This window comes from Mus caroli, unplaced genomic scaffold, assembly GCF_978045245.1.
Source record: "Mus caroli unplaced genomic scaffold, Mus_caroli_1 scaffold_2, whole genome shotgun sequence".
Classification (NCBI taxonomy): domain Eukaryota; kingdom Metazoa; phylum Chordata; class Mammalia; order Rodentia; family Muridae; genus Mus; species Mus caroli.
The window spans coordinates 113,130,310-113,154,004 of record NW_028227257.1 but is presented as its reverse complement, the minus strand read 5'-3'; the positions used below and the strand labels follow the sequence as shown (position 1 = coordinate 113,154,004).

At 37.7% G+C, this 23,695-nt stretch overlaps 1 protein-coding gene across 2 annotated transcripts in view; it reads left to right on the top strand.

The window, feature by feature from the left end:
- Positions 1-23,695, top strand: part of Xirp2 (xin actin binding repeat containing 2) — a 79,379-nt gene that overhangs the window by 31,747 nt on the left and 23,937 nt on the right. For both annotated transcript variants that reach the window (XM_021152794.3, XM_021152804.3), the window contains exon 3: positions 4,067-4,204. In XM_021152794.3, the coding sequence (XP_021008453.1) occupies positions 4,067-4,204 (138 nt within the window). The remainder of the gene's footprint in view (positions 1-4,066; positions 4,205-23,695) is intronic.

Below are 23,695 nucleotides of genomic sequence, written 5' to 3'. Positions count from 1 at the left end.
AGGAAGGCGTAGATCATGTCCCGTAAGTGGATAATGTCATAAAACAGATTGGTGCCAGGATATGATTTGTATTTCTAACGTGCTAAAACATAAAAAATAAAAAATAAAAAGTAAATGTTTAAAGTGGGCACACAGCCCACTTTTAAGACAAAAAGTTTCTAGTAATCAACAACGGTCCTATAGAAGATGTCAATTCTGTTTAGTTATTATTGAACTCTCTGTATTTATTCTACTGGCTACCGTTACCTAGCTGTTAGGAAACCCGACATTACCCTGGTGTCCTCTGTGTGTGATTATTTTCTGCTCGTTGTGGGGTTTGCACCTTCAAATTGGCAAAATATGAAATACTACAAAGAAAGAAATGCTTTGACCTTTAAAATCTAACAAGAAGAATTTTTTTTTTGGTAGTGGTAAACCAACTGTTTGTTCTTGGAAAACAATCCTATCAAGAATTTAGTGAAATGAAGTATATTTCCACCATTTTGATGTTTTGTTTTTCTTTTCAAACAATATGCTTTGAACCAGAATCATTTCTCATGTTCCATATACATCCAATGGTCTTTATCATAGTTATCACAAATGAGGTGTAACAACCCAGCCTGCCTTCAAGATTTAACTCAGATCTCACTGGAAACTGAAAATAGTTCTGCCCCCTGATTCATAAGTTGTGAAGAATGAGTTGTTGGGTTTGATTAACGCCCCATGGACTGTGGTATCTGGAGGCTATTGAATGTCTTACTTAGTCTTTATTCTGTTGGTATAAAATAAATAAATAAGTAAATAAAATGGATATGAATAATTTAATAATCCTATTCAATAAACGACAGAAATTAGGACTGGTGAGAAAATCTTCTATATAAAGGCCCAAATTATAGACATAGAATTTAGTGAAATTATTTTTAAGGGATTGCACAATTATAAAATTAAATTTCTGATTCATGATACCAATGCTTTCTTAACTATATTTAAAGTTCCTTTTTCATGGAAGAGACTTATGGCCCTCAAACTATCATACTCAATTTGTCTCAAATATTATGATCAAGAAAATACTGAGCTCACAAAAACCCCAGTAAATATAGGAAAAAAAGTAAAATAACACTCTTGTTTTTCGGTGTTTATCAAATTTTTCACCACTTAGCTCAATAAGGCCACTTGTGACTCTCTACACAGCTGCCACAAACATTGCAAGTAGAGAATCTGGAAGTCACAGATTTAACCCAAACTGATTCCAAAATGTCTCAGACTTGCTTGAACACCTTACAGTGACCAACAGTGTCCTCTCATGTTAACTGCCAGCTGGCAATGGTGACTCTACATACAGACGGTGCTCATGGAACAGGAGTAGCCTGTGGGCAGCCCAAGAAGAGAGAGGGGAGTAATATGTATAGAGTAACAAATTAAATGCCAGATCCTACAGTGTGACTTTGTTCTCTTTATCTGTTTTAACACAGTCCATAAATTTGTAAAAATAAATATTGCTCTGTGGTACGCTTTAATCAGAATTAGCACTAAAATCCATTTGTCCAACTTCCCAAACTATGTTGTTTCTTGTTAGTCCTGCCCACCCCCCCCCCAAAAAAAAAAAAAACCATTCTATGTCATTGATTAGGACTTACATCTTAAATTGATGACTGTGTAATATATTTACCTAGGTTTAACTGTTGAGCATTTAGATTAACTCATTATTATCGACACATCCATTAAATTCCAGATCTTATTTCCCAGCCCAGACCTGAGAAATGGAATACAAGTAAGTATAAAAAGATTTAGCACAAACCAGTCTAGTGATGAGGTCATTAAAAGTAACACCGATTAGCGGCAGCATTCTGAGCATGGTGCTAAGCAAAGCGAGAACACTGGAGTGACCCTGGGAGCAGGCGCCACTCCAGCCATGGCCACAAACTGCATGTGCTGCCATCTCATTTGGGTGGACCTTCTCTATGAGAAGGCAACCTAAGCACCATTTTATCCTCCATGGGGGAGATCTATCTGACTCAGTTTGGCAAACAGCTACACTGTGTCACCGTGGCGCCAACAATAGCAGAGGTAGCACGGTTTATAAGATCATGAAGTCCCAGCAGCTGTCTGTGCTTCTGTATGTGTGATGTGTCTGCTCCCAAAGCAGATGTCAAAGGAAAGGGATGCATATAGCTCTGTTTCAACCCATATGGTAGGTAAAAGGCAAACTGTACAGTTGGTACTTCTTTGAATAAACAATTACTGGAAGAGTATCCAGTTTTTGACACAATAATAATAATGAGGTTTAAAAAATTAATTTGCATTTGATTTTCCATTACTTCTAATATTTTTACATATAAAAGATCTTGACAATAAATACATTAATTCATTTAATTTAAAGCTTATATTTTGCTTACATATGCTTTATCTAAGGAGGACATTTATTCCAAATAAATGGCAGGTAGTGTTCAAGGATATATGTGGCCATAATTGACACTTCTGTTCCTTTACTTTCTGAAATTTTAAAAATGGATCCCAAACTCCCTCGTGTCATTAACGGATAACAAATGTCAGTAATTGAGTGGAAATTACATGTAAAGTTCTGAAGAACTGCAAAGTATATATGGAATACATAGAAAGTAGGCAACTGTATCTCTTCCCATTGAGCAAATCCATTGTGAAATGATGGAGAACGCATGAAGCCAGAGAGGAATTGCTATGGTAATGCAAACACCGCAGTGTTTGACGGGAGCTCACACAACTCCGCATGAGCTCAGACTAGTGCTTTTGTATCAGTTCCTGAGACATGTGTATTTCTTAAAACCCTTTAAGAACCTCCATATTTTGGTTGAAGATTTCAGACCCTCGGGTACCCAGATTCTGTTAGATGTGACATTGTCCATCAGGATCTCTGTGACCCCTGTGCTGCACTCCTGAGCTATTTATATCCGCACTGGTGCAGACCTCAGGAGTCCTGCTGTGGTGTGAAATACCACAGAGTCTCCATCCTCTAGAAGTTTCCCAGGCAAAGGGCTTCCATGGCTCATGTTGCTTGTCCCCTGGCATCCCATCTGGGCTTGAGTGCCTGCTGGGCTAAGGAAGTGGTGGAGTCATCAAGACCAAAGCCCTAGGTTCTTTTGCATGTCCCTGTGAGCCCTGTGAACTGGCAAGGTTCCCTGGTGCCTTGCAAGTTCATTCCCAAACTATGTGCTGAGATCAGTTTTCTCATCTGAAAATATGTCCTTCTATTCAAATCTCCTGTTCCTGCCACTTGGTCCTGACATGCCAGTGCTCAAAGCAGAATTGAGACACGCCAGTTCTGGTGAACGGTAGCTGTTTTACCTGCCTATTCGTAGAGCTAGTAATTGAGACAGACAGGTGTCATTCAGATTAAGATTCAGACAGACAGATTTAATAGCGTCACTTAACAGCCTGCACTTGAGGACATAAGATGTTTCACATCTCTCAATCTCAGGCTCTTTAGATTAAAATGTAGAACATTGATGTCTGTGGCTCACAGGATACCACAAAGCATAACCTGATGGAGTATGTATATGAACGTATGCAAACTGCCCTGCCTCTTATGGAGCTACCTCCATAAGTGGCTGTTTTTACTGATAGTTTCAAGCAGTTTTACATAAGGCCCTTTATTTGGTGTGTCCAAAATAGTTGAAATAAAATTTGGTGTTACTAAAAATGATTCTTATAATTATTCATGATAACGTGTCTGCTGCCTGTACAGATGTTTGAAACATCAATGACAGCTTTACTTTGAGTTATAATTTATTTCGTTATTTTCATGCCCACCAGTCATCTCCCATATTATTGGAGGAATACAACATTCAGTCTAATCTAGACATCAAAATGTGTCTGAAACAGGGTGATTTTACTCAGTCGGTGTTTTCAAGGCACAATATATAAAACATTTGGTAAGTGGCAAAAACAACAAGAAAGTTTAGTTTTAGTGGAAAGCTGTGACAACTGTTTTTGTGTTAATATCTCTTTGTTGTGTTCTACCCACTAAGGATTGCCAAGTATAATGAAAGAGTAGCCCAAGCATACCATATATGCAGGTGAAACCCTGAATTACCTTCTTAAATCACCACAGGTCATGGAAGAATCAGATGTGTGCACCGTGCCTGGTGGTTTAGCCAAGATGAAAAGACAATTTGAGAAGGACGAAATGACTTCAACCTGCAATGCCTTTTCTGAGTATCAGTACCGACATGAGAGCAGAGCTGAGCAGGTAACGCCTCTGTGGGTGATATGCAAATCACTTGGAGTTGAATTTTGCTTTCACCAATGTAGAAACACTCCCTCTCTGGTGATAGAATAATTTCCACTGCTCATTTTAAAAAAATGATCATTTAGAAAATTGTTTAAGCATATTGATGTGTTGGTTTACTTACTTAGAATATTTTGCCATGTGAGCCGTGCTAGAATGTTCTCTTCCAGAGTCTTACGTTTCAGACATAAATGAAAGTTAAGTAAGTATAACTCACTCAACAAGTAAATAGAAATGCTGAGAGCACTGTTTGCATGCAGCCTCTACTTCTTGGTTGTGATTCAAGAGAAACTATTTGCTAGCTGTTTGCATCACTGGAATATGTAGCATTATTCAGAGTTTGTTGTGGGGAGTTTTATCTTGTTTTCTTTAATCATCAAACGTTAAGCAGCAGAATCCAGATGTTACATAAAAGCACATAATTTGACTTCTGGTGTATAAAACTTTCCCACTTCATTACCTCAGTATCATACATCATCAAATATTTTCATGAGATATAATGGTTTTTAAATGTGAAAACCCAAGTCATAAAATGCATCAGACAGACCTTGTCACTCAGAAAATTCTCAAGTTTAGTGTAAACATCTGTACTGTAGGCCTTTGTTCCCCATGAGGAAGGAAGTAACTGGGATATGAAATTTTGCAGTAAGAAACAAAGAGGGTGTGTTTTATTTTCTAAACCCTGGAGAAAATGCAGAGCTAAATAAATTTTATAAATATGAATCAGTTGAGTGCTATGTGTGGCAAGTAGTTAAGGTGTCAGGTGAAATGATTGAAAGTCCAATACCTTCACAATAGTTTGCCAGATCTAGCTTAATCTGGTGGAACTGTGTCATATACTTAACTAAATATGTTTATGAGAGCAATTCTTTCTAATGATGCTTAAGAGGATATAGTGTGAACAAGACAGTAAGGCATGATGTACTGGTGATCTCGTGTGCAACTATTGGAGCACAGGAAACAGAGTGACTCAAGTGCAGACAGTGCATTTAACTGAACGATATCAAAACATAAAATATAACTATGTTAATAACTTAAATAACTAACTCCTCACAGAAGCAATACTATGTCAATAGTTACTTTACTATTGGGTAAAATATATTGTGTGGCCAGATCACAGGCTTTGTGACTCATGTCTGAGCTCAGTCCAGCCTCTAACGCTCACCTATTGAAGGGCTTAGGCTTAGAGCCGCACTCATTGGCCCATGCCCTTTGCAGTTGCAGAAGGCTTTCCCACCCTTGTTAGGAGGGCCTTGTGCTTAGTTTAACACTATATTCTCTATTCTGAAATTTCCAATTGCTTTTGAACAAATAACCCCAAGTTTTCATTTTATCTGAATATCTATATTATTGTGGAGTTGTACTCACATCTGGAAGCATAAAATAAATCCACGATTCACCTAAGTCTTGTTCACAGATGACTAGTTGGTTTCAGGTCCTGTGGTGTATGAACACTGACTCGTACTGTTCCCTAATCATTAAGTGTTTGAAAAAGTTTAAAAAAACAAATGATATGTTAGTAGCTGGAAAGTTGGCAAAATATGGCCTCACTGAGGTGGTCAGGGCACAGATATTAGAGTCAGATCTTGGTTCTGGCTCCTATTCTTTTTGTTATCTATGTGACAGCAATGTCTTTAACTTTTTGGTGACTTCATTTCCTCATTTATAAAATCAAGATTATTATAGCATATCTCCCGGGTTTATTTACAAAAATAAATTGATATTCATACAGATTAAAACAAAGCCTATGGCTTGAAGTGGGGTAGATCGGTGTTGAAAAGTATATACTGTTTTTACATGGACATCATAACACAATGTACTCTCCAGTTCCTCGGACTTATCCTCTTCTGGCTTCCATAGGCACTGCACACACATGAAGAAACCTACACACAGACAGACAGGTGCACACACACACACACAGAGAGAGAGAGAGAGAGAGAGAGAGAGAGAGGAGAAAGGGAGGGAGGACATTGAAGGAGGCAGCCTTCCCTTCAACATCCTGCCTTTGAGTAGAGGACAGCCTTTTATCATTGAATAAATTTCTGTGGCCAGAGCATGGTAACTGGTTTAGTTACCTGCACTCTATTTACCTATGTAGACAGTCTCAGCATATGTTTATCAATGGAGATTACATCCTGTGGAAACCAAAGGAAACAATGCACAAGACTTCTGTGTGCTTTTTGTGAGTTACTACAGAAATACAGATGTGCTTTGTGCTGTGAAATACCAAAGCACATGAAAGCAATAAAAACCACACAGAGAACATTCAGATCTAGTGACCTGTCTAAGCTTCAGTTTCACTACCTACTACCTACGTTTAGCTACAGTAAAAATGTCTGACAGTTCCCTAGGGATAAACACACCTAAGCCACCACAATGCACTTTATAATATACTGGAATCACAAATAGGATTAAACTAGGAAGCAGCATTGATTGTCCATCACATATAAAATCCTGGGAGACAATAAAATAAAACACTTCTACCTTTAAAAAACAAAAGGCGTTAATTTAAATCTTGATGAGAAACATGAGATAAATGCCAAGTTTGGTTTTAGAGGAGAAAGTGAAAACTGTCTCATAGATCCACTTTAAGCTTTTTAAACAGCCTAAATGCAGCTTAAACATGTGTTCTTTTATCCCCAGGGATGAAAGACAATAAACAGATCGTTAAGTCTGTCCTTCCATAAGACGTTGTTGGCTCAGTTAGCATTTGCAATACTTTGGCTTATTGCAAGTACTTGATACCTAGCTCCCTGATGTCCTCCTTTGGTCAAATACATTTAATTTGGTGACATGCAGTAACTATTATTCATTGAGAAACCGATTTAATTAGGGTGAAAAATAAAGAACATTTGTGTTGGATTTCTGACAATATTTAATTTCACTGTTAGTAATGTTTTCATTAGTTGCAATAATTAAGTCCAATCTGCCTCTTTCCTTTGTGATGTATTAAAGTCTGAGGATTCAGGGTAACTGACTATTTGGTAACCATTTGTCTTAGAGATCAGGTTTGAAAATGGGGCTGAGAAACGTTACATCCTTTATATTTGCTTTACACCTGTTGGAAAGAAAATTGTTGCTGATGTGTCATGTGACAAAATATCTGATGGTAAAGAACGTAGGATTTATTTTGACTGACAGTTTCAGGGGATTTAGTCTCTTACAGTAGAGAAGGCAGGTGGAGTGGCTTGGTCTGTGCCAGAAGACTGTTGCTTCTGACACTGTAGAGGACCAGGAAGCAAACAGTTCAGAACTGGAGCCAGAACTAGAGATGAGCAATAAGTCTCCCACGCCAGCATCAGCAGCCTTCTTCTGCTAGCGAGGCAGCAAATCAGAGATTTCAGAACCTCCCATAACAGCAGCAAAACTGGCTAGGAAGGAAGTGTTCAAACCCATGAGCCTGCACGCTGCATTCAGTGAACCAAGACACAGGAGCATCCATTGACACCAGAAGTGTTAAACACACTGATGTCTCATTGGCATATATAGTCATGCCCAGGAAAGCTATCAAAGAAAGGAAGCTACCTCAGGCCCTAGGAGAAGACAGATCAGTAGTAGGACAAAGTTGGCTTTTTGGGAGAATAGCATTCTGGCTGAGAGACAGAGCACACCTGCACTTCCAACACTCAGGAGTTGGAACAGAAATATCATGTTTGGGGCCAGTCTAGTCTATTAGCAGGTTGCCAACCCAGAGTGCACAATGAGACTGCTTATATGCCCATATACTTAAACACACACACACACACATACAGATCTTTATAGGGTTCCCCCACCAGTTATTACTGGTTTCTAACAGTACTCATGGAGACTTTGACATTAAAAGAAAAATCATTTTGCTTTGCTTCTAGCAGGAATGATTGGCATGTATCTCTTCCTCTGAGACAATGAGCCACACAGAATACCTCCCATTTATTTATGTCAGATTTATCCTATCAGCCCTTTAATTTTTTTTCCGGTTTTAAGAATGAGTTTTCAGCATTCTATGCTTGAAAAGACAATTGATCCTTCATGCTCAAAGCCAAATACCACTCAAAGGAACACGTTTTAACTTTTATTTCTTATGGCTTAGATGTATTTGTTTGTAGGAGTGTTTTGCCTGCATGTATGTACATGTACTTTATATGTGCCTAGTTCCTACAAAGGTCAGAAAAGGGCATCAGATTCCCTATAACTGGAGCCCTGATCTGTGAGTGCTGGTCATCTGTGACTCAGGTCATCTGCAGGAGCAGCCAGTGCTCTTAGCTGAGCAATCTCTCTAATCCTAAAGGATACGTTTTATCCGTTCACTATGACAACCTCTATTTCGGAAGGACATCTTGAAAATTCAGCTCCCTCAACCTCAGATGAGGACCTCATAATGTGTGTGAAGCAGATGGTGGAATGGACATATAAATGGGAAAGAAACTGTCTCCCCGTGTTCATGCCAGTCTACAGCTTCTCTCTGGTGCTCTTAGGGCTTTTATCCTGTTCTTTTCTTCTTTGTTTAGAAGCTTCATTAACATATAATTTGCATACCATACTATCCACCCACTTTATGGGTACAGCTCAGTGACCGTTTTATACACTTGCGGAGTTATTTAATGTCACTGCAACCTAGTTCTAAAATATGCCTGGCCCCTCCAAAAGAATCCTCAGACCGCCCCACCCCCACCCCAGGAATAGTCTAGCCCTCTGGGCCCTCTTCTCAAGCTCAGCATTGGGCTTCCAAATTTTTCCCTAAATATCCTCTTCATTCTCTTTCCCCATCTTTGTGGAGAGCTGAGGAGCCCTCTAATTGTTGAGCCCAGAAGCCTCTTCCTTCTGGAAATTGCTTTATTTCTTTCAGTTTCTCGTTCCATTCTGTGGCTTAAGGGAGAAGGAACAGATGGGGCCCCAAATGTTTTTGGAAGTGCTCAGTGTGGTGGAGCACCCAGGAAATGGTTTCCCTGTGGATCTGATGCCCTGAGCCTCAGCATGAGCTGAAAGCATCTGGGTTCCTCTCCCTGATGCCACCTCAGATGTACTGGATGGTGGCACATGCTTCTCACACGCATCTGCTGTTGTAGAAATGTAAATGTAAACATTAGTCCTCTGAAAGTTGCCAAGGTTTTAGAAGGATCCCTGAACAATTTTAGGTCATAAAACAACAACAAGAACAAAAGTGTTTCTGTCAGCTTGTGATAGATGCAATCTGATATCTGTGTGTTTTGAATCCTACAAAGGTGACCTGTAATTATTTTCAAGCAAAGTAAATGTATTTTTATCAGTTGCAAGTGCACATTGCCAAGTCACTCATACTTAAAATTACCTTTAGTTTATGCCACAAATATCACTTCTCAAGGTCATAAATTCATATTACTAGCTTTGCCCTGAACTGGATCACTATTGAAACAGAGTGTCTTGTAACATAGTTCATGTGTATGCACTTTTTAAAAATAATATTTCAACTAAAAATAATAACATTCAAAATAAGGCAATCTGGAGTATATTTGGCCTCTGGCTCTAGAGTTTTGGATTATAATTTCTCAGGGTCAACCATCTATCTTATCCTATATTGCACTGCTAATGTAATACTGCAAACTCCTTTATTTATAAGGATCCAAAACACAGAGGCTCACAGTTCTGGCTGCTGATGTGCTAAGATCCTGAGGCACAGTGAGGATTTTCTTGTTGCATCGTGATAGGAATGCAACAAGAGCCAAGGGGGAGAAAGAGAGAAAAAGGGAAAGAATATTTGTGGTGGGAGAGGGGATTAACTGAGCAGTTCATATATGTTAGGCATTTTACTTCGAATATTCATTCTTAGAAGATGATATTTTTTTAAACCTTTATGTGAGTGTAATGTCACAAAGAGGCCTTCTTTTACACCTTAACATTCTTGTCAGCTCTTTGTTTAGCTATAGGTAACAACCGTTTCTTGGGAACTCCAGAAATAATTGGAAATTAGCTTAAAATGAGCATACCTGTCTGTGCTTTGGGCATATGTTGTTCTGGAATCGTCAGAAACACTGCTGAGTGCACATTTTAAAAATTAGAGTAGTAAGCAGGTCTTTGTCTGAGGAAAAGTGCTTAGCCTCCTGTAAGAAGTGAAAAAGATGAGGAGTCAAACTGCTGCTCCGGAGACAAAGGAGCGGAGAGAGGATAAAACCTCCTTTGTGCAGGCCTTGCTTGACACCAGGATGCCACCATGAATAGTGTGGCTTTTAAGTGGAAGCAATTGAATGGGCTAGCACTGGCTTTTGGAGAGCACTTTGTTCAGAGCATTGTGTATGAGGAAAAAAGATGATTTAGTTAGTGTATGAGTGGAAGCAGGCAGAAGATGGAAAGCTATACCACTTGCAGAAATGAAGAAAGGAGGAGAGGGAGAGGTGGTTGGTTTGCCTGTTTCTACGTACACTGAGCCCACTGCACTGAATCACTGTGCAGTGATTCTCAGCGCATTTCAGCTGTCAGCTGGAAGGGAAGATAGTGACCTGTGGCACCCTATGGTTCGAGTGCTTGGGACAAGCGATACAAGTATTGCCCCATAAATAGGGTCCATACACAGGTTGCCCGTAAAACAGCCTTGCTTGGTTAAAAAAAATGGAAACAAAGGATGAAGCTCTCACTGTTGCTGGGTTTCGGTTTGGGGTTTTCTTTTTGTTTGTTTGTTTGTTTTGTTTTGTTTTGTTTGTTTTTGTTTAGGGGGGTTGATTTTGGTTTTCCAAAACCAGCCCTTTAACCTGTTTGTTCTCTATAGGTCTTTCTCAGTGTCTCTGCCTGAAGTGACAAAGCTAGTGCTGACTCAGCATAAGAAGCCCACATATTTGCTCAATGCTGCTCCTGGCCTCGCTGGTTCACATCTGTAATACTCGCGTGGCTGATCTGCAGGAGCTGCTCCGTGCAGACGTCAGTTGACTGATTGTTATGAGCACATCCAGTTGCTGACTATGCCTTAGCTGACCACTATAACTCTACACAGTTTTTCTCTATTCCCTTCAGTTTAGAGAAAAGTAAAAGTGCCAACTCCAGCCCTGTCGTGGGCTTCTAGGTCCAAGTTCCATGAAGGGACTGCTTTTTCTCCACCCTTGCACACATTTTGCCAGGCTCATGAAGATCCTTTCCCTTATTGCCTTTCCTTGTCCGGTGTCTATATTCATGGTTCTCTTGCTGTATCACATTGCAGCTGGTTGTCACCAGTCAGTCATCAATTTCTCTGCCCTTTTCCCCCTCATCCCCAACTTTCTGTATCTCTGTAGGTCATGACAGGGTCACAGACTATTTAATAGAAATCAAACCTCATAAAATTATAGTCTAAGACACACCCCTTTAATCAAGTTGTGAAGTGCATTAACCACATTTTATGCTTCCTAGATCAGCTATGTGGAGCAAAACGGGAACCAAAGTTTAATAGGAACTGTATTTCTGAAGATGGAAGATAGAGTCACCTTTTCTATAAACCTACCTTACCTTGCCTGGTGTTACAGGATGCAGGGGTGGGTTTGTAGGAGTCCGATATCTGCTGTTTCCATAAACCTCTAAGTCTGAAGCAGGCTATGTACTGGGCCATTCAGACATCCTGAAAAAGCACTTTCTAAACCTACACCTATACCTGCTATATAAGAATTTGAAATCAAAGCATCCTCCCTATTGGTCTGGGTCTAGGAGTCTCAGTAGGAATTTTGACATTGAAGCCCATTTCCACTTGGGCTTAGGCAGTGGAATTTCCTGGACACTCTGTGCTGGTTCTAATTAATTCATTTGACAGATCAAGGATTGGAAGGATGTGTCTCTCTGAATCATTCTTTTATCTGTCTGTGTATCTGGCTGTTTATTTATTTGTGAATGACAAAGTCTCATGTAGTCCAGACTGGCCTTGAACTCCCTACATAACTGTGTTTAACTCTTGATCCTTTCACCCCATTTCCAAATGCTAGGGTTATACAGGCTCCTGCTGCATGCCTGGCTTTCTCAGTCATTCTATTCTGTAACAATGAACATGGTGGAGATTTAATCCAAATTTCATTGTTTCAAAATCGATCCTTCTTTTCCTCTCCTCCCTCTCCTCCCTCTGTCCCTCCCTCCCCCTTCTCCTCTCTCTCTCTCTCTCTCTCTCTCTCTCTCTCTCTCTCTCTCTCTCTCTCTCTCTCTGTCTGTCTTCTTCCTCTTCATCTTTCTTTTCCTTTGTCACCGGAGGAGGCTTACTTCCTGTTTACCACTCTTTGCTCTCCTGATGGTAGAGCCTCCTTGTGCTTTTGGCCCTTTCAAGATGCCTGCTATAGTAAAAAACACAACCTGAGGCTACGAAAAGGTGAAGAAAAGGAGACTTTAAAGAAGCTCTGGAGAAATGTAGAAATGATTCATAATAATGTAAATTCATTAGTTTATTAAATCAGTATTCAATGAATTGATTAAAACTTAGATTTATCGAATTCAATACTGCCATCTGTAGTGAAAATAATGTAGTCACCATGTTATATAATCTATGAACTAAATGCCTCTTGAAAGGGAAGCTTTGATATTTCTAAACCACTAATAGTGCTTTGTGAATGGCACAGAGCTTTACTTAGTTGTAAGTGTAAAATGATATTAAGTAATTGTAGAAAAAGTGTCTGTAGATGTTTAGATCTTCACCTGACTAAACCAACATGTAATCTTTCTCTAGGATTCAAAGCACATCATAAAATAGGATAAGGTGGACATCTGTGCTGTGTGCACATCAATCACTTTACTCTACAGTCATGCATAATAACCTCAACCTCTGCTGTCCCCAAATGCAGTTGATGGTAATTGCTAGCCGCCTGCTGAGGCGTGACTGTAATGCTTCAGTCATGGCTCCTTCACAATTTGCCTTTTAGCTTTGTGAGGTGGAACCTGTTGGTATATGAGTTATCCTGCTGGAGCACGAGGGCTTGTCTCCTCCCTCCTCTTGGGCACACAGCAGCACATTCTGGTACCTCATTATACAGGGAATCTCATCTCCACCTGCACTGTGCAGAACATTGGCCTGAGTCTTTTATGGACTACATCTTCCTGGCAAAATAGCGCCATCTGTGTGAACATCCATTCTGCATCAATTCCTCTACTGTTAAATGGGCCAGGGAAAGGAAGAAAAACAAATGAACTGATCTTGGTGGTTTCAAGGAGTTTAAAATTTTTTATATGTGGAGGATATGAAGGATGGGACAAACAGGATTAGGAAAACTGATACAAAAGCAGAAAATCTAGAATTGGTTGCTTTTCTTTCTGAAATTTATGTTACTCATTCTTCCAAATAAAATTGTTAGAAGCCAATGTTCACCCTAATTTTTGGTGTGTCCCAGATACAGCATCTCTGGTTCTTAATGGTATTGTGGGTTTCTGTTTCTATAGACCTATTTGTGGTTAGATAACATAGTTTCAGTTTAATTTACAGAAGACAAACACACTTACATTTATATCTTTCACTCTTTTAAAGTTAAAGGAGTCAGAATTGCTTTATCAAGGTACCACAGAGACATCCTCACAGTGCCTGAACCAGTCAAACAACACTTAAGTCCGCTCCCTAAAGAAAAAAGATCTTAACCCAATGACCTCTCCACACTGCAGTGGGTGCTTTCAAAAGTGTTTGGTGTTGATAATCATATCAAATACATGATGAAATTTTATGGCTGTTATGAGAGACAACAGACATTTAGGAAAAGTTAAAATAGTATTATACTGTTTCTTCTACCAGAAAACTAGGACTAGCTTAGAAATATGAGCTATCATTTTGTGTAACTATAGTAAACATAGATCGCATGTATATGGATGATGTTCCTAATATACTAGCTAAATCTGCTGTGTTTTCATTGTTTCGTTTAAATGGAATAGCAAGCTATACAAATTTTGGTTCTTGCATTTGCGTATGCTGTAGGAAATAAGGAGAACATAAGAGCAAAAGAAAACATTCACGTGGCAGAATCATTGTACTTGCAGAACTTATTGGAAACTGCGAAATATGCTTTTTTCACATGGTTACTTTTATAAAAGTAGATGTTTGTTGTAAGCAATTGAAATCGGAGGCTATTATTAGCTGATTCTGGTGTACTTCTCAGTCCTGTAGCTCTCAAAATAAACTCTTCCTTGTGGGTCGTTGAAAATGATTGGATTGAGTCAAGCTTGTCTATTCTCTGGATGTTTGTTTAGTTATTAATTTGCATAATTACAAATAAATTATCATGCTAAAAAAGAACTGGGAGAACACACTGGCTGAGAAAAGGAAGAGGCGCTAAGTGGTTCTGTCTTTAAAGCAATGCTGCTGCATAAATCTGTTAGGGAAATCTTTCGTTTCTCTAGATTCTTCATTAATCTCAGCATTACAGAGCAGAGAGTAAGACTGTGTCTTCTAATGGACTTTCCTTGGATTTGTTTCTTTGTCTTTCTCTCCTGAGTAATCTACCTATAGTAAAGAAAGAGTTGTTCATCTCATTTGTAACAAGGGATAAACGGATGCCACTTCTGCTCCCTCCCCAATGATAGGATAGGATATAAAATAGACCAGCCACTCCATCAATACCAACAGGGACAGTCAACTCCACTAGAAATGTATTGTCCTTGTGTAAATACCACTGCCTTATACAGATTTGAGTAGTGTCTGAAATGTATCCCTCATCCTCAGCCTAAAAATTGCAAAATATATTGTAGCATTTCAAAGCATTTGGAGGCTTCGGTGAGGTCATTACTATAGTGACGCATTCTGTTTAGCACTCTTTTATCATAAGACTAGATCATCCATTATTATTTAAAAAGCCTTATAAACAACCTAAATTAATCTTAATTTTCTTCTTTCTTTCTTTCCCCTGTAGTCTTTTTCATTTTTGACTCACCACTCTATAGGGATTATCATAATGAGACATTTTACCAGCGACTCTGTGCTTTAAGAAGGTTGCAAATACATATTGGCTAGTTTACTTATTGTGTTTGAGTGTTAAAAAGTTTGCTGTGCTGCTGCTTGGTGCACTATAAACATAGTATACATACAGCTTTTTCCACTTGATTGCTGAATAAGCTTTTTTTAAAAGACAGTGTCAGGACTGGCCCCAAACACATGGTCATCTTGCCTTAACCTTCAGGTATTTATTATCACCCAAATCCTTTTGTATTTATTTACAATTATATTTTTTATTTCTCCTTTACCTCCCTTTTCTTATTATGCTGATGTGCAATCAATTTCTCTAAAATTAGAATGTTCATGAAATTGTACATTATGTAGCATAATGTGCCTTGTGCATCCAATGATATGTGCCAAAATGATTTTGAAAGAGTCCTGTCTCCTTCCGCCCTTCCACAATCTATGCCTCAAACACTTACCAGCAAGGATTGTATGTGAAGTAGAAATTAGTTGTGACTCTTCTACCTCATTCCTCGGTTCAACTGATGGTGAGCTCCAGGTAGAATTCAGCAGTTCTATCACTTTAAACTTTATCTTTTCTCCTTGGGAGTCACCAGTAGGTACAGTCACCCATGCAATTACAGACAATCACATTTGCCATCTTCTTCATTTTAAAGAAAACCCAAGTGATTAACCTAACTCGTCTTTAATCATAATTAGCATTTACCATGAAATGCTTTGTTTGCACAGAAAACCCAGGGTACTTACTTGAAAGCCAAATCTATTTTCTCAGTCATCTTTCTTGTTAAGATTTTAAGTAAGGATTAAAAAATGTCGTTTTATTCAGAAAAACACTGATGGCCATGCAGCCTCAGAAGGGGAGGACAGTCTGTCAGGTTTGTGTAGGAGGAACTCTTAATAACATCCTTAGCAAGCAAGTTGTGCTGTCAAAGTCTGCAGACAGTTCATATAAAATTATACGAAATCCATTGCAAATAAATAAGCCAAATCAACTCTCTCAAAGATTTGAGTAGTGCTGTCTACTGTGTTGTCTAATGTCAAAAGTGAGTATGATGGGCCCGTTTTGTCTTTCTCCAGTTTCCATTTTGGTTAAAGATGCTTCAGAAATCATGATTAATGCATTTTAGAGGAGAAATGAATGATCTTTGGACAAATCACATCTTTGGACAAATGTCTTTTGATTTTACTCCTCAGTAAAAACAGAGCCTGTCAACACAGGGAGACACATTCACTAGCCTTCCTAGAATCCAGGATCTGTAACTCTGAACTACACTGTGCTGATCAGACCTCCTGTTGAGGACTGGCATAAGAAGTTAATGATGTAAGATGGAGCATGCCTTTAATCCCAGCACTTGGGAGGCAGAGGCAGGTGGATTTCTGAGTTCGAGGCCAGCCTGGTCTACAGAGTGAGTTCCAGGACAGCCACAGCTACACAGAGAAACCCTGTCTCGAAAAACCAAAAAAAAAAAAAAAAAAAAAAAGCAGGATAGATCACCATAATGTATGCAACTGTGTTCTACATTGTAACTGGATACAGACCCAGTTCTGCTCTCCTAGAAAATCCTGAGATGCATACCACACCCCTATCATCTCTTTGATAAATTCTTTTCTGTTTATACCATCAGATAGACCCTTGTACTTCAAAGTGGGAGGTAAGAATGATAAATATGAGATATTTAAACATTTAGTACAGTTTATAGTCAAGAAAAAAGTAACATGTAGAAATCAATCTCTAGATTATATGTTGTAGACTGGCTGTTGACTATATAGTAATTCATGTAAAAATAAAACAATAGATCCACTGGCTACGTGGTCACATAGCAACCCTCTGCCAGTGTCTTTAGACATTGCTGAAGACATAAGCCCATGTCTAAGGGATCATGATTGTTTTGAAGGATCAAAATATAAACAGTTGTTCCCTCTCTCTTAAAGAGCACACCCCAGCCCATTATTTCCCCACTAAAGGGAAATTGGTGTGTGTTGAAACTTGACTTAATTTTTCTTTTGTTCCTGGACTTGTTAAAAAAAAATAGCTCAAGCAATAGAAGATCAAAGATGCCTGAAGGCAGAAGAGACTCGGGTGAATCTTGGAATAATTTAAGCTGAGGGACAACTCATGCAATATGAAACATGAAACTATACTTCATAAAATGGGGGATGACTTGTACATGATGTTGGAGACATAATCTAGAAATGGAAGATATTAAAAAATGATATATCATATGTAAGAATTACCATGGCTTGTTCTCTAGCCACCAAGGACCCCTGAAGTTTTAACAAAGGCATAAGATGAACAGATGTGCTTTTCAGAAAGATTATTGTGGCTGTATAGGATTGGTATGATGTTAGAAGGAATAGGAAAAATACTAATATTGAAACAGTTCAAAGTCTGCAGGTCGGAAAAGAGAGCTCTGGCTGAATGGGAATTGACATAGTGCTAGCTACCTTGTGCCTGCGTAAGCTAAGGGCTATTGCAGAGTAAGAGGTAGAATTCTTCCTTCTTGCCTTATATTAATTAATATAGGGAAAACTCTTCTTGCTGACTATCTTTTTGCTCAGACATCTTTAATCTTTTTAAAACTTTAATGGATAATTTTACTGTGTTTACAGATTTGTCCATTCCCCTTTGTTATATTATTATTTATGATTCTAGTTTCTGTCTGATTGTAAGATATTTTAGTTCATGTGGATCTCAAATAATATGTATTAACATACTTCTGTGAAAAGGTCTCTAGAGAGAACTTTTTATTTACTGTAAGTTGAATATTTATAGTGAGCTGCTTTTTCCATTTGACAAATAAGTGTTATCTACGTTTGATGACTCAATTGAAAGTACATATTTTATATGCTGTTTTTATAAATCTGCAGCTCTTTTAAACTCAGACTTGATGGTTCTGTAAGTAGTATGCTTAAAGAAGAGGAGAGTCAGAGTTCCAGCACTGAAACTTAGCCCTGAATGTCAGAATCCACCCTGAGAAAGACAAACATACTTTTTCAGTTTTAAACTAAGCATCTTTTATTTAAACTTACGGCTGATATAATGTCTAAATATGACCAAAATCTAATTGGATGAAAGAGTTAAATTAACTGCATAACAGTTCTCTTCAAGAGTCTTGCAATAAACTTTCATAATTACACACACACATTTGTCTGTATTTAGTATTTTTGTCTCAATCTGAGAAATTTTTTAACCAATAAATATGTATGTGTATGTTTGCATATTTATATAAAATTCAAATATCCATAGAGAAGTAAGAAAGATCAATATGTATATATATTATATGTGGAAATATATGGATGATAGATAGATAGATGCATGCATACATGATAGATGACAGCCATATGATAAAAATATGATCTCAGAAACTGACTATAATAATGTCACCAATGCTTAGCACAAACACACGGGGTTATTCTTGCAATACAAATTGTTGAGTAAATAAATGCATATGACATCATCTGAGGAATCAATCATTTTTAAGAGGAATGTCACTATCTCAACTTTTTAAATAGTTTAAATTCTCAGCCCCTTAAAACATAATAAATTTTGTGGTAAAGTCTCATAGTTTTGGACGTAATTATTACTGAAACAAGTAACATTTTGCTTCTGAGTATATTGAGTCATTAAAAAAAATCAGGACTTACAGTTGACTTAACACTTGTTTTTTAATAATTTATATAAATTTAAAATTAAACAAAGCATTTTCCATTATTACAATAGTCACAATCTGGTTTTCTTATTACAATAACTCTGCCAGATCACCCTGTCACTGTTTATGTGTAGTTCAGATTCATAAACTCTGTGAGTAATAGTAGTTTAATTAAAAAAAAAAAAGGCCAAGAGCTAGTTTCCTAAGCACTGTTAATATATTTTAAAAGGATAGTTAAAACTGTGTTTTCTTGGTTTGAAGATTCTCTACCTTCATTTGTTTCTTGATTTTGTATTTGTTGTTTCTTGGTACAGCTGCTCTTCCTTCTGATGATGTACTTACTACTGCCCTGTCTACTGTTTTGTAGACAGTCCAGACAGTCTGATCATCCGAATCAAGCACCTTTTTATGAGTAAACTTTGTGAACTAATTGCCATTTTAATATCATATGCGTTAACTTCAGTAGCTTCACCTACCAATTATGCCTGTTAACTATAGCTGTGAAGTATAATAGCTAAATGACAAAAATATAAATAGACAGTCATAGGAATAAGAAAAGCAAGAATATCTAATATGAGAAAGTGTTAGAAATACCCTCTCACCCTCCCCCCATCCCGACAAAAAAACTTGAGTCAAGCCTTTAAGGAATATAATGAATATAAAAGACATCAAACCGTTAATCCAGCGAGTATATGTCGGGTAGTATATTATGACTTTTAGCAAATTTTTAAGAATTTTTTAAAAGAGCAAAGAGAAACATTTTTACTTGAATATATGCAATCAAAACAATATTTGACTCAACCATAAGTTTTTAAACCCAGCCCTTAAAAGAGAGCTGTTTGCTCTATCAATCTTGAACCTTGATGTTTTCCTTTCCTCAGGATAACTGGCATGTTTTGCTTTCATTTATGTCTGCTTGACAGAAACGCAGCTAAGTTAACACAGCATAACCCTTTCTAACGTCACTACAAATGAGATTAGCTATATGCAAAACGTCTCAACTGACACTGAGCATGAACTATTTTTTTTTTGACTGAGAGAATTTTTTTCTTCCCCAATTGCCTTAAAATGAATATGCATTTTTTGTGGGTAAAAATTAACAATGCCTTTGCCTGTAATGACCAAAACAAATTGAATAGTCAAAATACAAACATTTTCTGTGGTGTATATAATACACCTGGTTAATAAACGAGTTGACATCAAATACATGTAAGCCATGCATACACCTTAATAAAGTTTGGCAATTGTACTTAAATCTGTCTTTCAGCTTTCAGCTTTCAAGTATACACACACACACACACACACATATACATATATTGCCTCTTCTTCCTTTTAATGGTAATGAAACAGAAAACCTGAATTAAAGTGTGATTTACTGGTTTGCCAGAGATTACAATGTGTCCAGTCCAGGAGGAAGTTAATATTGACTCTTAATGCCAAGCTATGGACTAATCTATCTAAGATCAGAACAGCCTGTGTTTCTCATTCAGCCTGGTCTCTAGTTGAATTTAATCTCAGCAACCAATTTCATGTATTGTTCCATGTGAACTTGTGTGTAGTGCTCTGCCTAGAATTCTTTATGATATTTTATTTGTGTAATTTGAGTGCTGCCTGTGCATTGTAATGATGTATCCTTATACCTAATCCTAAACTCTAGACAACAAAAATTAGAAAGAAAGAGCCAAATTTAAAATTCAAATTAACTGCTTGCCAAATGGAAACCAGAATAAATGACAGAAGAAGCACAATCTTGGAATATTTTAAGAGAGACTTTGTGTAAGTTATGGCAACTGGGGGACAGTAAAATACATGCACTGCTGCTCACATATCAAACTAGTGTAGCAATTACAGTTCTACTTAGCAATGGCACATAAATGCTGAAGCTAAAACCTGCGACTATAAATACAATTGATGTGAACTTGTATTGACTCTGTTGTCCCATCTCCTACAAGAAAATGGATTTGGAGGTGATAAACATTGGCTAGTTTTTCTTGAATATGTGCATGCTAACTATATTTTTTTCTCTGAAAAGTGATAAATTTTGAGACATATCTCAAATGCATTTATGTCTGGGCTATTGTTTCCTATCACAAATACCATTACTTGCTATCTCAAGTATTTTGACTCTGTCTTTCATACAAGAGAATTTTGTCACTTTACTCTTTCAGAATAACAATTGGTGGCAAGTATCAGAACCTAACATTCCTGTGGGCACCAGGATAAAAGCATATTTTAAATATCATCTTGACAAATGTTATAAAATCATAGGGATAGTGACTTGATGGTACGTGTCTCATCCAAGAAGATTGGCCACTACTTTATGTTAACCAGATACTGCAATGTTAAAATATGAACCAGCTATTGTCAGATATTCACCTCCCAAAAGCAGGAAGAGGCATTAATTTTTGTAATAGGAACTGATCCAAAATGTTAAAAATCACTACCTGGGACAAGTATGTTTAGAGGCCGGTGCCAGCACGTGAGCTTCCAGACAGAGACCTGCTTCCCTGAAAGTGATCACATTGCACCTCAGCTAAGATCTTCCTGAATTCTTATGAGCTTTGTTCTTTTGATTTAGAGGGACTTGTTCTCCTCAGTGCTCCCCCATCCCTGGCTCTGCCTGTATTCTCAATCCCCTTTGCTCTTTCACTGTCCAATCGACATTAGAACACTAAAGGATGCCCTCTCGTTATTTCTCTAGAGATAGAAAGCTCTGTCACTGGTCAAGAGTCACCCTTTATTCCCCTGTGCTTTCCCACCTGCTGTCTTGGGTGCCTCTTATCTTTCCATTCTGTTTGATGCTTCCAGTACTATTATTAGGTAAAGGTAAAGCCTGACTATGCTAGGCATCTTGTCTCATGGAATTCTGAATCTCTGAACTTGCAGGAAACAATGTGGATCATCTCCTTTCTACATTCCTCCTAGAAGAAGTAGTTTTTTCTTCTTTCTCATTGTTCTGTCCCTCAGTATCTTCAACACACCTGGCAAGTAGGAGTTTAAGAAGAATTAATGTATTGATGGGAATTTGCTATTTTATTCTCTCTTTCTTTCTGCTCTGGTTCATTCATCATGTGAACTTGTCTTTAATGGAAATTATGTGACAAGCATTTACCTCATGTCATTTGAAGTATACAAGTTCTTAACTAGGGATTGGAAGCTATTCTCTTTAGGAAAACAAACAAACAAACAAAAAAAAAAACGTATCCAGTGGTCTGCTTCATCTTAATAAAATGTCCCATAACGTTTAAAATATAAGCCCCAGATTTTCCACTATACTTTGTTGATTTCTGAGGCAACAGTTTTAAATTCTCTTTCCTGGAAAACTATAATAGAATTAGATTGTCCTACATATCTCTAAATCAATGAATACCTGTTGCTTAGTTTATCAGATGTCTAACCTGGCATGCCAAATACCCCTGTGGGAAGCCACATAAGTTACACCCTATATGTATAATGTAAATACAAAAGATTCAGTCAAAAGCAAGCTGCCATGAATTAATTTTATTCCTTACAAGGTTACAAACTGATACTTCAAAACTATTACCTCACTGTAAATATATCCTTTAATTCTTAACTATTTCGTTACTTAACAAAAGTAATATGCCTAAGCTCACTCAATTGTTCTTACTATTAGCAAATAATTTTTTAACTAACCAGTACCCCAGAGCTCTTGACTCTAGCTGCATATGTATCAAAATATGGCCTAGTCGGCCATCACTGGAAAGAGAGGCCCATTGGACACACAAACTTTATATGCCCCAGTACAGGGGAAAGCCAGGGCCAAAAAATGGGAATGGGTGGGTAGGGAAGTAGGGGGGAGGGTATGGGGGACTTTTGGGATAGCATTGGAAATGTAATTGAGGAAAATACATAATAAAAAATATATATATTAAAAAAAATCAAATCTCAAAAGTAGCATTAATCACTTAGGCATGAATAAAAATGTGAGAGTCCAATTTTACATAACTCCAAACACATGCATTCTTAGAAAACCAGCTGAGCACATCCCCATTTTCTATATATTTTCACAAATTCCTATAATTCTCTTTATTTATGACCTAAATCTTTAAATCACAGTTTTCCAAACTTTTATTTTTTTTAAGTAGTATTCCCCCTTTATTGAAAATAATCCCTTCTCATACAGTATTTTCTGATCACAGTTTTCCCTCCCCCTATTCCTCCTAGTTCTTCCTCAACCTCCATTCCCATCTAGATCTACTGCCTTCTGTCTCCTATTAGAGAAGAACAGCCTTGCAAGAGATAACTACAAAACACAACAAAATAAAATATAATGAGAGAAAACAAACAAAAAAACCAATCACTTAATAATTGGATAAGGCAAACAAACAAAAGAAAAAGAACACAAGAGAAGGCACAAGAATCAGAAACTCATTTGTTCACACACTCACAAGTGCTATAAAAAATAGAAAAAACAGAAACAATATATAACATAATATATGCCCAGTGAACCTGGTACAGACATGTCTAAGCCTCAGTCTCTGTGACTTTATATGAACTTTGCTCATTTGATTTAGAGCGACTTACAAACCTACTATCCTCAATGCCTAACCCCCACCACATAACACACACACACACACACACACACACACACACAACACACACACATATTACACTCTTCTCTTTCCTGGGGCTCCCTGAACTCTGATGAGAGGAATTTGATGGAGACATACTATTTAGAGCTGTGTGTTCCAAGATGTCTCTGGCTCTTGGTGTAAAATCTGGCTGTGGGTCTCTGTATTTGTTCCCATCTGCTGCAGAAGGAAGCCGCTCTGATGTTGGCTGATTAAGACACTTATCTATGAGTCTAACAGAATAACATTAGGTGCCATTTTGTTACTATGGTTTAAAAGATAAGTTGTATTTGGTTTTACCCTAGGTCTCTGGGCTATCTAATCTCTGGTTCTTGGTCATATACACAAAGTAGGATTTGGGCAGCATCTCATGGAGTGA